Here is a 19,794-nt window from a genome sequence, read left to right as displayed (position 1 = left end):
CCACACCAGCTGTTTACAAGAATACCCCGGTGGCCACCACATCCTTGCCAGAATTGTACATTACTATCTTTGGATGTCTGTCATTTTGATAGCTTGATAACATTTCATATTAATCTGCATTTCATGGATGGTTGAGGAGGATGAAGTTTTATCACACATAATCAGGCATTTGTATGTCTTTTATGAATAATCTGTTTATGTACTTTGCCTATTTTCTTACGCTGTTGAAAAAGTTCTCTATCTTTTAAAAATATTTACATCTGGTCTACCATATGTGATCAAAATTTCCTTAGTTTTTCATTTGCTTTTTGATCTTAATGCTTCTTCCTTTGGGAACTTAATTCTTTGGTTGGATTGCCTCTATTTTACCATATTTCCCCTCTAGTTTTATTTTTTTATTTTTATTTTAATTCAATTAATTAACATATAATGTGTTATTGGTTTCAGAGGTACAGGTCTGTGATTCATCAGTCTTATATAATACCCAGTGCTCATTACATCACATACCTTCCTTAATGTCCATCACCCTGCTACCCCATCCCTTCACCCCCCTCCCCTCCAACAACGCTCAGTTTGTTTCCTATGATTAAGAGTCTCTTATGGTTTGTCTCCCTCTCTGGTTTCATCTTGTTTTATTTTTTCCTCTCCTCCCCTATGATCCCTCCCCTATGATCCCCTATAGTTTTAACCTCTTAATTGCTTTCCACTTCATAACTCTCTACTTCCTACTGAGAGAACATTTTCAGATGGTACCCCACTTCCTTTAATATTCTGAAGTTTCAATCCAATCTTTCACTGCTTCTAACATAGATTGAACTTAATGTGTATTGTCTGCAGTGTTTTCTTCTCAACCAACCCCCTTCCTCCCACAGAATGTTTACTTTGCCTCTCTTTATATCCTTTCTCCACCTCGAGATTCTCGCCTTAACACATCAAGGCTGAGTCTTCCTTCAGCCCGTGGGATCCAAGAATAACTTTATTCTTTCAGACATATGCATATATTTCCCACAACATTTTTTAATGTTTGATAGTAATAGTTTTGATACTTTCACCCTGTGGTAAGCAGAACAACAACCCCATGTCCTAATCCCCAAAATTGAAAATGTTACCTTACATGGCAAGAAGGACTCTGCAGATGTGGTTGAGTTAAGGTTCTTGATATAGGAAATTATTCTGGATTATCCAGGTGAGCCCAGTGTCATCACAGGTCCTTAGAATAGGAAGACAAGAGGGCCAGAGTCAGAGAAGGAAATGTGAGGATAGAAGCTGAAGTCAGAGAGAGAGAAAGACTTGAAGATGTTATGCTGCTGACTTTGCAGATGGAGGAAGGATCCAGGAGCCAGGGAATGCCTCTTAGAAGCTGAAGGTAAGGAAACAGATTCTCTTAGAGCCTCTAGAAGAAATGCAGCCCACCCTTCACCTTGATTTGAGGACTTCTGATCTCCCAAACTGTAAGATAACTTTGTGTTGTTTTAAGCCACCAAATTAGTGGTAATTTGTTACAGCAACCAAAGGACACTAATCCAGATTTCATACAAAAGGGACTTTGCAGATGTGATTAAAGTTATGGGTCTCGTGATAGGGAGATGTCCTAGATTGTGTGGGCTGGCCATCTCCAATCACTTGAGCCCTTAAAAGCAGTGAGATATATCCAGCTGGAGTCAGAGAGAGATAACAGGAGAGGGCAGAAGAGAGATGAGGCAGAGGGGTAGGTCGGAGAGAGAATGAATGTGAGAAGGACTCAACCCACACTTACCGGATCTGAAGATACAGGAAGGGACCACAAGTCAGGGACTGCAAGCAGCCTCTAGAAGCTGAGGATGACCCCTGGCTGACAGCCAGCAAGGAAACCAGGACTTCGGTCCTATAACCTCAAGGAACTGGATTCAGCAACAGCTTAAATGAGCCTGGAATTAATCTTCTCTTAGAGAAAGGGAAGGAAGGAAGGAAGGAAGGAAGGAAGGAAGGAAGGAAGGAAGGAAGGAAGGAAGGAAGGAAGGAAGGAAAAGAATATGGCCCTGTTGACTCCTTGATTTTGGCCTTATGAACCCCAGAGCAGAGAAAACTAGCCAAGCCCACCAGATAACAGACCTACAAAAATCTAATGTAATAAATTGGGTTGTTGAAAGGCACTGAGTTTGTGGTAATTTGTTACAAAAGCAATAACTAACTATTACACATCTCAGATTACTCAAATTGAGTCAACCTCGTAAGGCAGATTTTACTAACATAATGAGAGGTCTAGATACAGAGAAGTTCTGGGATTCATAATTCAGTAGCTTGATTCCATGGTTAGGGATCTAGATTCTTCCACCCTTATGCTCTGCCATCCTTGAAATATTAACCACCTTTTCTAGTGGTCACAGATGGCTGCAGCCACTCCAAGAATCCCTTCCAGATGAAGAAAGAAATTTTCTTCTTAATGTATCTCTTTTAAGAGGAAAACAAACTTTCCTAGAAGTCTCCTAGAAGATATTCCATCCTGTTTCATTAGCTGGAACTGAGTCTCGTGGGACTCACTAGCAAGGAGAATCGAAACAGACTTGGACAATTAGGATTCACCTGAGTCACACAGGGTAGGGATGGACAACCGAACAAAAGTCAGGGCTCTGCTGCATGGGAAAAGAACAGAAGGATTTACTTATCCTAGAACAAGGAGTGATTGATGCAGAGCAGAGGATTCCCCGCTGAAAGATGAGTGTATCAGAGTGGGTCCAACTCAGCATGCACTGAGAGTTTTTCCGGTATCCTCAGTTGGGGGAACAAGTAATCACACATGGCTCTTATGCTGACTTCTGTTATCTAAGAAGAGTTTATCCCATGTTGGTCTGCTGGGTCAAGTTAGGATTTGCCACTGTCACCATTGCTTTTTTCCCAACATTCTCAACTCCTGGAGCACATGCAAAGCTACTTCCTCCTTCATGCAAGATTCCATGGACTTTCTGTCTCCATTCCTGCTCTGTTTGATTTGTTGAGACCTTACCTCCCAGGAGACACTGGTGCCACCTAATGTGTCCCTACTTCCTGTCATTTCTTCTTCTTGGAGGACCACAGTTTCCAAATAAATGTAGAAAGAGACTCATTGATTAGGAGGAGGGTAGTGTAAGAAACAAAAGGTATATTTTGATTACATCAGAAAGTAGAGCCTGTAGTAAGAGAAAAGTGACTGCCCAGCTTTCTGCTCAAGACTGCCCAGCTTTCTGCTCAGGGCAGTTGCTGAATCTCTGCACCTGGGGCAGACCTTAGAGGAGGAGCTGTCTTTTAGGCTAGAAGATTCATCCTAGATCCAGCAGTACAACTTTCTTCAGTCATCAATTGAGTTGAGCTCCAGTAGTTGCAGGGAAATGCTTGTTAGCCTCCGGAATGACTGCCAGTCTCAGTGCCCAGTGTTAGGACATTCCTCCCTCCCACCCACTCTTTTCATAGGTATTTTGAGGGAAGTCTGAGTCCAGAACCTAGGCAAGAAATCTTTTCAAATAAAATGACTACTCATCATTTTAAGTGGCAGCCTATTTGAATGTTAATGAGTTCAGAGGAAAGACCAGGGAAATCTTAGATGTTATTAGCATATATGCTTCCAAAAGTGGGTTAGACTGTAGGACTTAAGCCAGGTAGGACCAAGAAGGGACTGAGCCAAGAGGGGCACAAAACCGGCAGGGAGCGGAATTTGGGGCAACATAGGAGAAGAAGCAGAGGGCTGGGGAGTGGGTCAGCAACCAGATATCAAATGGAGACAAGAATGGGGAAAATCTAGTCTGCTCCCACAGTCCTGAAGAACTAGGGGGAGTGAGAGCAGGAGGGTGGTAATGCCATAAATGCAGAAACCAAAGCAGAAACATGGGTGAGTGGTGGTATCATTAATAACAAACGCTAAGTGGGATGGCTGGGTGAGTGGGGGTATCATTAACAAACACTAAGTGGGACAGCTGGGTGGCTCAGTCAGTTGAGTGGCTGACTCAGTTTTGGCTCAGGTCATGATCTCAGGGTCCTGAGATCGAGCCCCTCATAGGGCTCCGTGCTCAGCAGGGAGTCGACTTCAGGGTAGGACTCTCTCTCTCCCTCTACTGTCCCCCCTCCCTGCAAGTGCATACATGCTTGCTCTCTCTCTTTCTCTCAAAAAAAAAAAAAAAAAAGAACACAAAGTCTGAGTGATGCCCAGGGGCCGGCAGTAGCCGGGCTGGATGGCTAGGTAAGCACTAGACTATTGGAGATGCTGTGTTGAGTATGGTGGGTGCGGCTGCTCTGTATGTGCTGCACCCACCTTGGTACTGAGATGCCCAGACCATGCCTGCCGCACACATGATGTCCCCTAGACAGTCGGCAATGCTGTCAGCAAGCAGGGTGGACAGGCCAGGGTTTGTTAGCAGTGGGAAGGAAATCAGTCCAGTCTTCAGAAGCCTGGCTGGCAAGAGAGCAAGAGGGCAGGAGGGAGAGAGGAAGGAAGGAAGAGAGGGAAGAAGGACATCAGGTAACAAGAGAAGAAGGGAGAGGAGAGGACAGGAGAGGAAAAAGAACCAGTTTATATAAATCTGGCCATCTCCTTCCTCCACTTAAAATCCTCTAACCTCCAACTGTTGGTTGGTACCAATAGTCATCTCTGCCTTTTTCCCACACGGCAGAGCCCTGATTTTTGTTCTCTTGTCTATGTCTACCTTCCACAACTCAAGTGAATCCTAATTGAATTGATTCTTGCTGGTGCTGATTTCAGTGGTTGGCCAGTGCCCCAGTTCCAGTCAGTGAGACAGGTCAGAAGGTCAGCAAAGGGACCCTTTTCCTCACGAGTTCAAAAATTCATTCAAAAATTGTTAATGATTTATATTGTCAGTTTACTAAATGTTGTTCACTAAATAATCGGTGATTAAAACACACAAGGCCCTTGCACTCAACACACAAGTAATTACTCAGTGAAATATCTGTCCTCCTCCTAGCTCTGCCCAATGTTTGTTATTAATGAACTGCCTGCTCCTTGAGAGCAGGCATCTGCCTTTTTTCCCCCAGCTTCTGGAGTGGTAGCTAGCACATAGTAGACCCTCAATAAAAACTTGACAATGAATGAATGAATGAATGCATAAAGTAGGGAATTAAGGGACCTCAGACACTTGGAGGTATCTCCTACATGGCCTGGCCGGTTAAACATTTGCTGGGATAATCAACTGTCTACTTTGTCTGGGGCTGAGGAATTTCCTGGGATATGGGACTTTTCAGTACAAAGATTGAGAAAGTCCCAGGCAAACCAACACAAGTTGGTCACCCTATTCATGGCCCTGCAAAGCAAAGGAGCTCCTCTGGTTCTCCCTTACCTCCCACCTGTCTCTACCCATAATTTTCGGGCTAATCTTTCCATTTCACCTTGAAATGAATTTAGCCGACACAACAACCAGGAGATGGGTGCACCCACCCAGTGAAATGAAAGGAAACGTCTCCAACCAGTTTATTGCTCCTTAAAATGACAGGTTCTCAAGCCTGGTGAGCTGTGTATTTGTACCACCAGAAATTTAAATCCTAGACCCTTCATTTCTGGAACGAGTACAAGCAGCTGAAGCCTATTTTCAATGCTTTATATTCATCTTTTTCAGCTTCCTTTAGCTTCCTCATCTGTTTACCCATTGTCTGCTGCCAAGACTGTCCAAGCAGTGCATGGTGGATACAGAACTCCTTGTCCTTTGGAAGGGCTCCCCAAATCAAATCACTACAGGAATGCCAACTAGGAGGTGCAGAAATCAATACATGCAACAAAGCATGAACATTTGTGCAAATTAGGCTCCTATTTTTGAGACACCTTCAAACAATTCTTCCATTGCCTCTACCAAGTTCTGCTTCTCTTCCACACCGAAATCTTGAGAGAGAAAGGGAAAAGAAAGGTTTGGAGTGCATATGGATATGCATCTAAACTGTCAGTGGGCTTTTGCTAGAGAGACTATTCATGTAAGTCAGGAGAACTCTGAAAATGACCCAAAAAGGTAATGGAGACCCAAACTGCAGTCGTTTGTTTGTTCTATGACTTAGGGTAGTGGCGTAAGGCTGTGACCTCTGGCCAGAATATCAGTTTTCTGATTCCTTGCCCATTGTTCTCCGTATTTGACATCAACATGATACAACATCTATGTGTATATACGTCAGTAAATTGTTTTCATGTTCATTTTTTATTTAAACATTTCAATTTACATTTTTTAAATAAGCATCTGAAACAAATCTGCACAAGGGAGCAGGTGTAAAGTTTTTTCACTGATGCAGATTGGTTGGACTAATAGCAAGGATTGTTGAATTGGGGGCACATTTCGATAAGGAAGAAAATTCCGTCTTTGTCAGGTTTTAAAGGTAAATCCTGCTCAGGACATTTTTATGGGTTCTTCTAGGACATATACTCCCTGCCCATCACTAGGGTCCCTTATCTGTGGTGTTTCTGGCACAGGCAATGACAGGTCTTAGCTTTTGAAAATCAGGTGGTTCACCCTTCTTTTGGCTCTAACAGGATCTAACATGCCCCATTTCTTTCTCACAGCTCACCTCTGGCCTTCAGGAAACAGTCACCACATCTTCTGTTCTTACAAATAAACTCCTCTTTGCTTCCCCACCTGAGCCTCTTTCCAGTCAAGCTTATCACACAGTTAAGTTTCTGAAACATGAACCAGAAACCAGCCCATTGTATGTCCCAAGGCTCAGGAGTCTCAAATGAAGCTCTTGTAAATGTTCTGTTAAAGCCCCTTATTCTATGTGATGTGGTTTCTGTTGATGCTCTCCCCACATCCCCTTCACTGGGTGGGTGCACCCATCTCCTGGTTGTTGTGTCGGCTAACAACTCAAAGCTGCCCATTATCCAGCCCCTCCATGGACCAAGAGCTGCCTCACCTGACAGGTCACACCTCTCGCACCCACATCAGCCAATTGCCAATGACTGACATGGGGCCCAAGAGGCCAGACCCCTTCCTCAAGGTGGGACCACCCCATGGGACACTTCATGCTCCAGAGCTCCCTGTAGGATCAGGCTGAGGCTCATCTCCAGCTGAGACCTCACCCTTGCTCAGCTCCTTCCCCTGTCCCCCATGATTCCCTCACTTCTCACCTCCTGAGAGCACACCATCAACAAGCCACTTCACAAGGATTCATGTCTCAGGCTCTGTTTCTAGGGAACCCAACCTAAGACATAACTTACTACCCATGGAAGCAGGTCAAGTGGGTGAAACTCACAACACGCTAGCAGATCTTTGCAAAAACCTCTCATGTCCCTCTGACCATATCCCCCCTTCATGCCCTTCACTGCCCTTTTCATTGAAAAGGGTATCCAAATAGATTTTAACCACTTTCTTGTTAAGTCCAGCACAGGTGAGTGAGGGGAGGTATTAGCATCTGTTTGGTTTGCTAGGGGCCAGGAATGGAAAAGCTTCCTTTGACTTACTGATATGATACGTATAAACTTCCAAACACATGACAGGAGCCTGCTGAATGGTAGTTATTTGTCTGGATCTTTAAAACAATGTATTGAGGACTCATTGTATGCCACATGCTAGGTTCTCTGGTAAGCATTATATCATTCTATCCTCATAGTGACTCCTCAGGGGGACACAATATGATTAATCCCATTTTATCGATCTTCATTCATAAAACTTCATTCATAAAACTCAAAGCATTCAGCACCTGGGCCTAGTTCCAAACGCAGGTTCTGCCTAATATTTATTCAACCTTTTTCTTACAGAGCCAGTCTCCCCTTCTCCCCCCCACCTGAAACTGCTCTCCCTTTTCCAATTTGGTGCTCCTGGCCTCAGTCCACAGTGATTCAAGCAGCTCCTAATTTCTTACTTGTTGACACTTTGATGTTTTCTTCCTTGGCATTCAGATCTGCGTGACTTCTGAAGAGGAGCAGGACGGCTTTATCAGAGTCCTCAGTGGAAAGAAGAGAGGCCTCGTCCCCCTGGATGTCCTAGAAAACATCTGATTGCTGGCCCCTCCTGCTTTTGCAGTGGCTGGGCTCCGCTGCGATGCCTCATCTCACACTGTGTCCACGCAGAGGAGCTGCCACACTGACCCGCCTCCCGGGAAACAGTGAGACAAGACTCATGGATCTGAGACTGGGGTACCAGTCACGAGGCAGACGGCCCATCCCGCAGCATTGCTGGGCTGCCCAAGGTGGGGTGAGGCTGAGAGAGCTGAGCGCCGTGCAGGTGGCTGCTGCGGCAGGGCGGTCCCTGAGGACTCACCTCATCCCCGTCCACGTGATGTAAGTTAGCCTGCTGGAGAGTGCTCCAGCTTGCAGTGTGGGCCCAGCGCAAGGCTCGGATCCCCACAGCCAAGTGTGATTCTGGTTCCAGACACGTGTCCCCAGTACTGGCCCATCCGCATCATCACATTTGCGGTCTCTGTGCAGAGCATCAGGAAGTCCTGCTTCCCAGCCCTCAACATGCGAGGGCTCCCCACAGCCCCCCTCACTTTGTGATTGCGCTGTCTCTTCTGTCCTCCGAGTGAGTCCTGGGGGTGCCATGAGATGAGGGATGAGTTGGTGGCACCAGTCACCAGAACCTGATCTGCCCAAAGGCGGGATTGGCAGTTCCTGCTGCTGTTCTAGTTACCAACAGAGGTGACAGAGAAGGAAATGAGGCACAGATACAGAGGGCAAAGTGGGAGTAAGGTGGGGCAGAGAGCCCGATTAATCGAAGATTATGCAGCCCCTTCAGTTAGGAAAGCATTCCCTGCAGAGATGAACCGGGGAAGAGAATGGGACGAAAAGTCTCAGCGATGAGTCCATTTCATTTCACATCCTCTATACTAGGGGCAGCATTCTCTCTCATTCCACCCTGGAGGACCCCCTTTTGGAGGCTGAGCCCACCTTGGGGAGAACCAGAAACATGGAGGAGAACCAATAGCACCTTAGGAGAAAAGTAGCCAAATCAGAATCTATTCTTCTTTAGGGCAGTATATTATACCCTAGCAGATGTAAAATGGAAACGAATCCTTAGTGCTTCATCCTTCAGAAAGTAGAGGAACTTGGGTCCTATTTAGCATCAAGTAGGGGAGTCTCTTACTCTATACTTGTACTAATGTTTACAAGCATTCAATATACTGTGAAGCCTTCCTCCACAAGCCTCCTCCTAGCAGTCAATTTTGCATCGATTACTTAGTCATTAATACGGTTAAACTTCAATTCACAATGACCTTGGAATCAATGTCAGCTCAATCTATTTTGTTACAGAGCAATAAAAGCATTAGAACAATTGGTTTTTAAAAGACTTAAGTGGGTGCATCTTATGCATGTAAGCATTATTTCCCAAACCCTAGTGTCATTAGTCTCCATTTATTTCTTTTGTTACTGCTCAGCATGATGTTGGGAGCTGAGATGGAAGCTGAGATGGGATGGCTGCTGGTTTCACAGTAGTTTGGATGCCTTACTATCATTTTAAAGCCAGCATCCAGAATTTCCTCTCTCTCTGGTACAACCTGCAAAATTGAGTGTACAGAGTCAAGATGGGTTCTCCGAGAGCCAGGGTGGGTAGTATGACTGCCATTCTCTAAAATGGAATGCCAGAGTACAAAAACTCTCTGCCTCTAATTCAGTATTCCACTGAATAAAGACAATACCGTGGATGGAAGGAACATAGAAAATGTGTGTCCTGATCTCTTCTTTCTGGTAGAGTATCCACTGAAGCTTTTGGGTACAGTGGTATCATATCCTAGACAAACTTAACTTGCATTAAAAAATCAGTTTGCCTTTGGAAACTGAATAGAAGGAGGCTGCTGTAGCCAGCCCCCAAGGTGGTCCCCCAGTGGTCCCCACATCCTGATATTCTCACCTTTGTGTAGCCCACTCTCACACTGAATCAGGACTGGTCTTATGTGACCAATAAAATACGTATAGCAGAAGTCATACTGCATGACATCTGAGGCTAGGCCAAAGAAGTCCTTGAACCTTCTGCCTTGCTCTCTGGGAACACTTGCCTTTGGAACCCTGAACCACCGTGTAAGTTTATCTACTCTGAGGCCACCATGCAGGAGAAGACCAGTGGACAGACCGTGTGTGTCTGTAGCTGGGATCCCGGACATCACAGAACAGCAACCATCCCTGCTGGGCCTGCCCAAGTGATAGTTTTATGAACAAAATAAATATGGTTTGGTGGTTTTTAAGTCACTAAGTTTTGGAGTGATTTGTTTTACAGAAATAGATATCTAGAACAGGGACTCATAATTTGAGCCAATGTTAGAAAGGAGAAAAAACACATATTCTGCACAATAAGGCCCAAAAGTTTTTACAAACATTATTGGTGGACAATGAACCCTCCCAATGCAAGATATCTAGTGTTCCTTAAAGATCTGGAGTTGGTTAGATATCAGAGAAAAAGCTGTTCCTCAGTGCAGATTGCCACGGATATTCACACACACACACACACACACACACACACACACAGACTTTAGGAGCCATAGCATTTATTCTCCTCCTGCCTGTCTGCAGAAATGGAAAGAACAAGGGCATCTGTGAAGTTTTGAAGATTTCCAAAACTCAAGAAATGGGTGGGAGAAGATCCACAGTTTGGGAATGGGAGTCAGATGAAGGCCTCGGGAGACAGATTCTGGAGAGGGGCAGGGACAAGGAGGAAACGCTAACATGAAGGGGAAAAAAGGAGGCCTTAGGGGATATTCTTCATAATGTGAGAGAACAGCCTTGTGCCCCCTCACCTCCTCCCCCTGCCTACAACTAAGGGAGGGCACATATATAACTGAAACAGGGATGCTGTGCCCTATACTCCATCACCAGTGCTGTAGGACTTGGATTCTACCAAGGTGAATTTGAAGTGAAGAACTGATTAAACCTTCCTTGGGGCTTCAGGAGGTAAAGAATAGAACTTTTTTTACCCCATCACTAGCAGACAATGGAGACACCTTTAGTGTGGGCTATGGGCTGCAAAGAGAGCCCATGTGTAGATGTCCAGCTGACTACTAGTAGGGTTGATTTCACAGACCACCTTCCTCCTCACCTCTACACACTAAACACACACACACATAAACACACCCCCATTGAGAAGAAGAGTTCAGCATCTGGGTTATATTTAAAGCAACAAATGAGATGGTACATGGTAGGCACTTATTAGAGCTAGTGTTCTTTGCTATTAAAGGGAGAAAAATAAAATCAGTGGGAGGGTCACAGTACATGTAAATAGTCTGGTGACAAGTACTGCTTAAAGGTAAAAAAGCAGCATGGAGATCCAAAAGCCAGTCCAGGTCACTGGCTACTCCAAGGAGAAGAGAGTCAGGAAGGAAACCTAGTGGTTAGCCTTAACCTAGAGGCCCGGGCAGCTGTAAAAAAGTGTTGTGTGCTCAAATAGCTTAGATTTAAATAAAATAAACCAGGCTTCTTTACTCAGGACTTCCCAGAGCCTTTAATTTCCTAATTTTCACAGTAAATCTGTAAAAGGGGAGCTAGATCCATGGAACACCCATTAGGATCAGCTAGACTATTCCAAGGCACATAGTTTGGAAAATGCTGTAGTAGAGAATTGTATCCATCGAATACCCTCTTTCTCTTCCTATGTCTCACTAAGATACCCATGAAATACTGAAAAGGACAAAAGTGCATAATCATAGTAAAAGTGGAGGCTGAAAGACAGTCTACTCTGGAATCGGTATTTAGGAAGTAGGAGAAAGCGGGACCTGTGTCTCCAAGGGTTGAAAATCTCAGGAAGAAGAGTAGCGTTCTCATGCTCTAATGGCTTTAGCAAATACTGACCAGCAGGGTGTAGGCTGGTATAAATCCGGGAGTAAAAGAAAGTTCAACAGTGCCCAAAATAGCCTTCCCAGGAAACTGAGTGAGCAGGTGTGTTCCACAGCTTTAACACAAAACAAAAATCCTTACAAACAACTTGGATGAAAAAAAAAAATTAAAACTGGTTTCATGATATCCTGTCACGGTCTCTTAGATTTTGCTCGGTTGCTATTCTGTTGTGTGTTTGTAGAACATCTGGTGTTTTTGATCCTTAGAACATGTTTTCGTTTTCTTTTTTTTTTTCTTTCTTTCTTCCAACAGGAGTTTTAAATAGTCCTCAATCTTCCCCTGGGTAATAGAAATGTAACTGTACCTCGAAACATTAACAAAATAATAGCAATTTATTTTATAGTTCCTTATTAAAAACAAAAAAGTAGGAGACTTTTTTATCATCTCACCATCAAGTTTAAACAGCTATCGAACATCTTCCCTGTGTTCATGGAGGTCAGGATGTACTGAAATCCTGAAAATACACCCTGGAAAGGTATAACACCTATTTCCAAGGAAAATGGTGGATCCTTTTTAGATTTCCTCCACTGGCCTCATTTACTCAGATTCTCGGGTTACACCTGACCCCATCTGTTTTTATGCATGGCAATACTTTTCTTTATCTTCTCCTTTTAAACAAGTTTCCTAAAAATTGTTTGCTTAGTTTACTTTCATTCTTTACTAAGGTAAAAAAAAAATCATCCAAGATTATGACTTTTCCTCTGAGTTCAGCTTTGACCACATGAAAGTGTTCCTATTTTCATTTATTTCTAAATACTCAATAATTAGAGTTTTGATTTTTCTCTTAGATTTTTATTTCGTGTGTGTGTGTGTGTGTGTGTGTGTGTGTGTGATTAGAACCATTGTGCATTGCGGTCAGAAAATATGATCCACGGTGTTTCTGCTTTGAGGAAATTAATTGGCATTTTGTGCTCTAACATATGAATAATCTTTAGAAATGTCCGAAGGATGCTGGTAAAAAAGAGAAGTCATGTCTGCAGTATATAAATTTTAATATGTATCTACCAAATAAACACTTGAAGTGTTCAGATCATCTGTGCTCTCATTTATGATTACTAATGTGCTCCCTCAAAGACAAGAAAGTCAGGAGCAAGCAACAGTGGACTGAAATAAGGGACATCTTACAAGGACCTCCAATTGCTTGTTTGGTGCCAGCCCTTGGAGGGAGGAAATGCTCTTCACCACAGCTTCTCCTTTTACATTTAGGTTGAATCACTAAAGCCAGTTCTTAAGTAAACATTCTTTTTAACTCCCTGGAGGAAATTGTAAAGGACCCACTTTTAAATGAAGAGGTTCCAAAAATATTCTCAGAAAACTTTAATATTGGGTCAGGGAGTTTTGAGAGAAAAAAATTACAGTGAAATCAACAATCCACTGTTGGGCTAAGACCTCATCACAGCTCCAGTGTGTGCCACCCACAAGACTGGGAAGGGTGGAAATCACATCATAAACTGATGAAATGTATTCATACTTAAGAGTCTAAATCTCAACATGGTGAATCACAAGCTGCTGGTTTCAAACATGGATGTTTCTTTGGGCATTAAGTGGTTGTCATTTTTGCAGTGAACTCAACAAATACTTGCTGGAATCTACTGGGAATGACTGTTGTCAAGCAAGTGATACTGAAAATGTATAATTAGTGCTACAATAGAGAAAGAACAGTGAACCGTAAGAATATGCTGGAACTATGCTGCTTCCATTAGGAACAGGGTCTACAAAAGTTCAAGCTTATCATGCCAAAAACTTTCTGGCTTTGCAAAGGTGATTTTAGACTGAAAGTGGTAAAGCTGCTTTTCAGTTCTCTCTTTTATAATTTACCAACACTTGAAGCACTCTAGTTTCACTAGAATTTATGGATGATGAAGGAGGATATTTTGTGGAGATAAGTTGTGTTAACCTTAAAAAATAAAACTGCCAGTTATTTTACCATCAAAAATAGATTTATTTAGGAACAGCAGAGAATTGTAATTCCAGATAAGCAAGCTATAATGCAAAGGAGAAGACTGCTCTTTTATAGAGGAAAGGGGGGGAAGTTGGGGAGGCTGTAATAAACAAAAATCCCATTGGAGGAAACCGGGAGTTCTAAGTATAGTGGTTTTTCATTGGCTGTCTATCATCATGACTGTCTGTCATTGGTTGAGCCATTGTTACCAGGGAAAGAGGAAGCTTCTTTCCTCCTGTTGGGATACTAGGGTAGCATCCAGGTGCAAGATTCTGGCTCTTCCTGTTGGGTCTCCAACTGAGGAGTGTAGGGCATGACACCTTTCCCTGATGACCTCCCAACACCATTCTAAATAAGATTTCCTTTTACTAATTTTCTCAGATGAAGCAACATTTTGTAAAAGTGAGCCAGTTCTTTTTAACTTTTTAGTGTGCTTCCAGCAGGGTGCCCCCTTCAGGCTCTAGTATTGAGTGTTTGTGCAATATTAGCAGTATTAGTAGGAGATTGGGTGGGAGATGGAGGAGCTAGTGAGGAGGAGGGGACAGGGTTGGGTGAGCCATGGTGTGGTGATACAAGGAGGAGGCTGCTTGGTTATCTATGCCACCTCTTGTTCCAAAGAATATTTAGGTTCTTGATCTCATCTCCATAGAAATGCCCCAAGGAGAGAAAGCCATCAGGTAAGACCTCATCCATCCCACATCAATCTTGATGTCTAAGACCCTAGAAAAAATAATCCAGAGAATAATAAATTTTAAAACACCTTCAAAATGGAAACACAATAGAGACTTCTTCACAACAAGGGAAATAAGGATTTTTTTTTTTAATCACAGACATCCTGTGATTTGGGCCAGATTCTTACCCTATACATGATGAACTTCACAAGAGTCTTACTGCTATAGGGAAACCATGAAACTGCTCACCCTAGTGCTGTGGTTGCTTTTCCCTCTTTCGATCACAGGGGGGAAAAAGGTAAAATCTTAAGTATTCAGAAATCAGTTTTATAGAATCTGTAACTCTTACAGACATGTGATATTAAAACCATAAAATTCAATGCAATGAAGCAGTGCAAGGCAAATCTACTTGAGCCAGTGCTGGAAATAAAGAAACCCATGGGCTCTGGGGACCAGGAAATGTTATTTGTACCCAGGAGGATCAGACATCCAAGGAGTATCATGAGCTCTGCGCAAAGGGTATTGGGTCAGTGAGTGTGCCAGGACTTGGCCAGGAAGGAAGGAGCAGGGAGCAGATGAGATTGCAGCTGGGGCCTCTGGAGAGTGAGGATGAAGCAGAAGCAGGCACTAAAGCATCACTAGCAAAGTGGCAGGGCTTTGCAGGCTCTATTTCTCAGAACTCTATGGGGGAGATCTGTGTTGGCAGAGGGAAGAAATTCTTTACTAGCCCTAGGAGTGTGAGACCCTCAGGAATGAGCTGAAGTAACAATAGATGGATATGATTTTTAGAAAGAGTAGATCCTGATATTCACAGGGCTTTACTTTTGCTCCTGGAGCCTGCAAGCTGGACCCCCACTGAGCCTCCTTGAACTTCAGAAGAGAACCTTTGGGCCCTACTCCAATGAGACCCATTGAGGACTTTTGACCTCCACACTGTAAAATAATAACTTTGTATTGTTTAAGCCACTAAGTTTGAAGTCATTTGTTTCAGCACCAATAGGAAACATATGGCATCACACTGCCACTTGGGAAGGTAGAGACATGATGGAGGAAATCTAACTGAATGTCATTGTTGCACCTTAAGAACATTGCCAAGGAGGACCAAAGCCTGCAAACACATATTAGGAACAAAGAAAGAGCTCCCAAAACTCAGAAAAAGCCAACCAAAGAGAATGGGGGAAATGCAATAGTAAGGTAGTAATATGCAGCCAGTGTGGGAAGCTATTATTTCCTTTCCTAGATAGTAATAGACCAAACTAGTCTCTGGGGATGAGAAAAGTAAGAAAGATGCCTTAGTTTGGCCAGTAAGAGTGCATCCAAGAATGTGCATGCATACACACACACACACACACACACACACACACACACACACACACAGATTTAATTAATACTATGCTGTGATACAAATCTAAGCAGTTATATGTTCTTTGATTCAGTTTGTTAGTTTCAAAGCTATTCCTTACTCATTTTTTACACATGAAGCAGAGTCTCATTGTCCAGGCCTTTGGAAGGGGCCTCCCTGGACCTGTCTTTTCTTGCAGCTGGCTTCAGTCCCTTCCTCCTCAACTGTCCCCATCACCACCACCACCCAAGAACTCAGTCCCACCAGAAAAAATCCAGCCTCCTTAACAAAATAACACCTCTCTTGTATCTTGTAAATTTCATAGCCTCAGGGGATGAATGTAAAGTATTTTTTGTCCACCCAATTTCTGTATCTCCCAGAGGGGAAGGGTGGATTTTGGTCTCAGCGACCTCTGGCTTTGCGTGATGAGGTAACAGGAGCAAAGGTGAGCTCCAGTGCCATGATAAGGAGATGGTCAGATGATGATAACTCCACCCCCAGCTATAATTTGGTTTTTTTTTTAAAGATTTTATTTATTTATTTGACAGAGATAGAGACAGCCAGCGAGAGAGGGAACACAAGCAGGGGGAGTGGGAGAGGAAGAAGCAGGCTCCCAGTGGAGGAGCCTGATGTGGGGCTCGATCCCAGAACGCCAGGATCATGCCCTGAGCCGAAGGCAGAGGCTTAACCGCTGTGCCACCCAGGCGCCCCTATAATTTGTTTTTCAAATGGACTTTTTATTTCAAGACAGATCAATCATGAATACAGTAATAAGTAATACACAAAACATGAGAAAAGGAGAGGTTTAATCAAAAATGGATTGTGGAAAATAAGAATATAAAACAATTGGGGTGAGTCAAGCAGATGAAAAAACCTCAGGAGGGTTATGAGACATCATAAAATGTAGGTGATATCAATATTCTGTAAGGGTTGGGTGGAAACAGAATTGGTACTGGGAGAGGTGAAATGGAAGGGAAGACACTCCTAGGAACAAGAGAGGGGACAGTCTACAGATGAGGGAGGCCCATGCCTGAGTGGCAGAGCCTGTAGCCATATAGGACAATGACAAAGGACCCATGGCAGCACAGCAAGGTCAGCTAGCCTGCTTGGCAGCCTCATCCTGGCACCATGTGCTCACAGCTCCACCACTCGAAAGCCTTTTTTGGCGGTGGTTCTTCTTCAGAGGCAATCTCAAAGCCAGAATCATCTTCCTAATGCATCACTTTGATCCTATTGCTTCCCTGCTCAAAACCTTCCAGTGGTTCCCCACCCCCTTGCCTCCCACCACCTCTCCCAGTCTACAGAAGCATGTGCAGCCCCTACAGTGGAGTCTTCTCCAATGGCCCCAGACCAGCTCAGTATGCCTGAAACTGCACAGCCCTGACCAGATCCACTGGATTGGCATCCGTCACTACTTGTCCAACTGCTGATAATTTTTAAAGTTTTTTTCAGTAAACAGACTCTATACTCAAGGGAAGGATGCCAGGCTGGATTGCCCTGGAGAGGAAAACACTCTCTTTGTGATAAGTTCAGGGTACCATGGAGTAATGGCAGCATACCCAGCCCCATTTGTCATGACCAGCACACCATCCTACCTCTTAGCACATCTGGGTCATGGCACTGGATGACCATGACCTCTGCCCATAGCAGGTTGGATCAGTCAACAAAGCCCACCAAGATAGAGATCAAATTCGAGACCTGGACGAGAGGTTGGGTTTAGTTGTGTCCCTTGGCAGCGAATGCAGCTGCAGCCCCAGTCATGAGGTAAGCGTGTGATGTTGCAGATCCATCACCACCTCCAGAGAAACAACTCAAAGAGCACTTGCTGACAGGGGTGCCTCCACAAGGACCCTTTGTACATCTACTGCCCTCCACCTCCATTGCTTTTCCAATCCAGGTTGTGGGGCAATGAGGGGAAAGAATAGGAATTGTTTGCATTTTACGATTTTTAAGTCTCCAGTTATGAGTGATGTTAAAAGCAAAGTGTATTAAGTCTGTGTCTTAGATTAACTGTAAGACTTACATTAGCACCTGGAAGGGGAAACTGTGAGCCTTTCACCCAGATGTTCCCACATATTGTCGCAGGCCTCATGCAGTATAGTGACAGGTAGGGGCTCTGCACTCAGACTAGCTGTGTTCCTGTCTGGCTCAGCACCTGCCAGTTGGGAGAACTTACAGCCCATTTCCCCAGTTGTAAGGTAAATACCAAATAATGCCCATCTCTTGAGGCTGTTTAGAGAATTAAATAGGAAGATCTTATCACAGGTTACTGTACATAGTAAATAGTCAAGTAAAACATATATATAAATCTACGTCATGCATGCAGTGAGGATAACCTCCCTGAACCTACTACCCATTTAACTGATAGCTCTCTGGCTCTCTATGCTGTTCCAAGACTTCTTAACTCATCTGCTTTATAAACTAGATGCTTACTTATTCCTCTCTTTGACTATATTATAAGCAACTTAGGGGAAGGTACTGATTTTTCTCACACCTTCAGCAACACACAATGTGAAATGTGCAGCTGAATCTCTCTTTTCCTTGCACCCGACATGATTCTTTACATATAATGAACACTCAATAACTGTTTTTCAGGTTAAACTGAATTTGTCTCCAAAACAGAGGTGCTCTCTGAGGTCTTTTCGACTGTTGACATTTAAAGAGAGTGACTAGGGAGTCTCAAGTCCATGGCCCAGAAAAGTCTAAAGCCTCCATTACCAGGAACATAATTGGTACAGCCACATTGAAAAACAGGATGGAGGTTCCTCAAAAAATTAAAAATAGAGCTATCATATATGATCCAGCAATCCCGCTTCTGGGTATAGATATCCAAAGGAAATAAAAACAGGTTCTTGAAGAAATATCTGTACCCCCATGTTCACTGCAGCATTATTCACAACAGCTAAGACACGGAAAGAAACTAAATGTCCATCAATGGATGAATGAATAAAGAAAATATGGTATATATACTCCGTATAATTCCATTATAATTCCAATATTCGAATAGCATTCCACTGTGTGTCTGTGAGTGTACATGTGTGTGTATAAATGAGCCTCTGTCACAATCTCCAGAAATTCCCAAAGTCTTATGTTCGCCTGGACTCCCTTTGCCTCACTGTTCCTATTCCCTTGCAAAACTGTCTCTGTTTCTGTACTACCTCAGGCTAGACGCTGAACTCTGTCTTCTCACCAGTGTTTACAAGAAATCTACTCCCATAAATCGTGCGCTGAGGTTCATACACTTGACATGATGATGTCAGCAAGAGACCCAGGGAGGAGTCCCAGCCCATGACACTCCATCAACTCACTGTCCCCTCACCCCCGCCCTCCTCCCTGCTCCTTCTGCTTCCTCTCACATTGCCCCCAGAAGCTCCAGCTCTCTCCTTCACTTTGCATATCGAAATGCTCAGAAGGGCAAGAGGTCATCTTTCTGACAACACCTACTCTCTGTAGAAAGACTTAGAGGACACAATTTAAAAAAAGAAAAGAAAGACTTAGATGACAGTTAAAATTATAATAATAAAAAGACAATCTTTAGTTACCAAGGAAAGCCTCCATTTAGAACAACACATTAGAATAGCCCCAGAGGTTTCTCCCCTCCAGGTCTGTGGCTTGCCACCGGCCCTAGAGGACGCAACTCCATCCTCAGCATCTTAGAAGGATACGTTCTCAACTTGTGCCCTGTGGCCAAGCCAACTGGGATTTCTCTTCGCTGTTTCCATGTCAACTTTTTAACACTTACTTTTTGAAAGTTTCCCCATGTCAACTCCTCAGCTGACCATTGATGTGAGAGAAGTGCATGCTCATTTGTTTAATAATGCCTTACTTTCAAGCTGAATACAAAATTATTTTCACTGGATTTCTGATTTGAAATCTGAATAATTAGTGCAAACAGACTACTTGTGGAATGTCATCTCTCCATCATACCACAGACAAGAAACAGGGAGGGATACTTGGTGATGCTTCACTCTTGGAGAAATAGAAATTATACCCCCAACCGAACAGCAGAAATGAGAGAGTCTGAAACACCATGATTTTACTGCACAAGTTGGCTTCTTTAAAAAAATAATGCTTCTGTTTTGTT

General features: G+C 43.6%; 1 protein-coding gene across 3 annotated transcripts in view; it reads left to right on the top strand.

The window, feature by feature from the left end:
• STAC (SH3 and cysteine rich domain) overlaps nt 1–10,117 on the top strand; it is a 146,743-nt gene extending 136,626 nt beyond the window's left edge. For all 3 annotated transcript variants that reach the window (XM_008710424.2, XM_008710431.2, XM_008710418.2), the window contains one exon: nt 7,835–10,117. In XM_008710424.2, the coding sequence (XP_008708646.1) occupies nt 7,835–7,933 (99 nt within the window). In that variant the 3' untranslated portion in view covers nt 7,934–10,117. The remainder of the gene's footprint in view (nt 1–7,834) is intronic.
• The last annotated feature ends 9,677 nt before the right edge of the window (nt 10,118–19,794 follow it).

Source organism: Ursus maritimus, unplaced genomic scaffold (assembly GCF_017311325.1).
Source record: "Ursus maritimus isolate PB19 unplaced genomic scaffold, ASM1731132v1 scaffold_20, whole genome shotgun sequence".
NCBI classification, from domain to species: Eukaryota; Metazoa; Chordata; class Mammalia; order Carnivora; family Ursidae; genus Ursus; species Ursus maritimus.
This window is presented reverse-complemented; position numbering and strand designations above follow the sequence as displayed.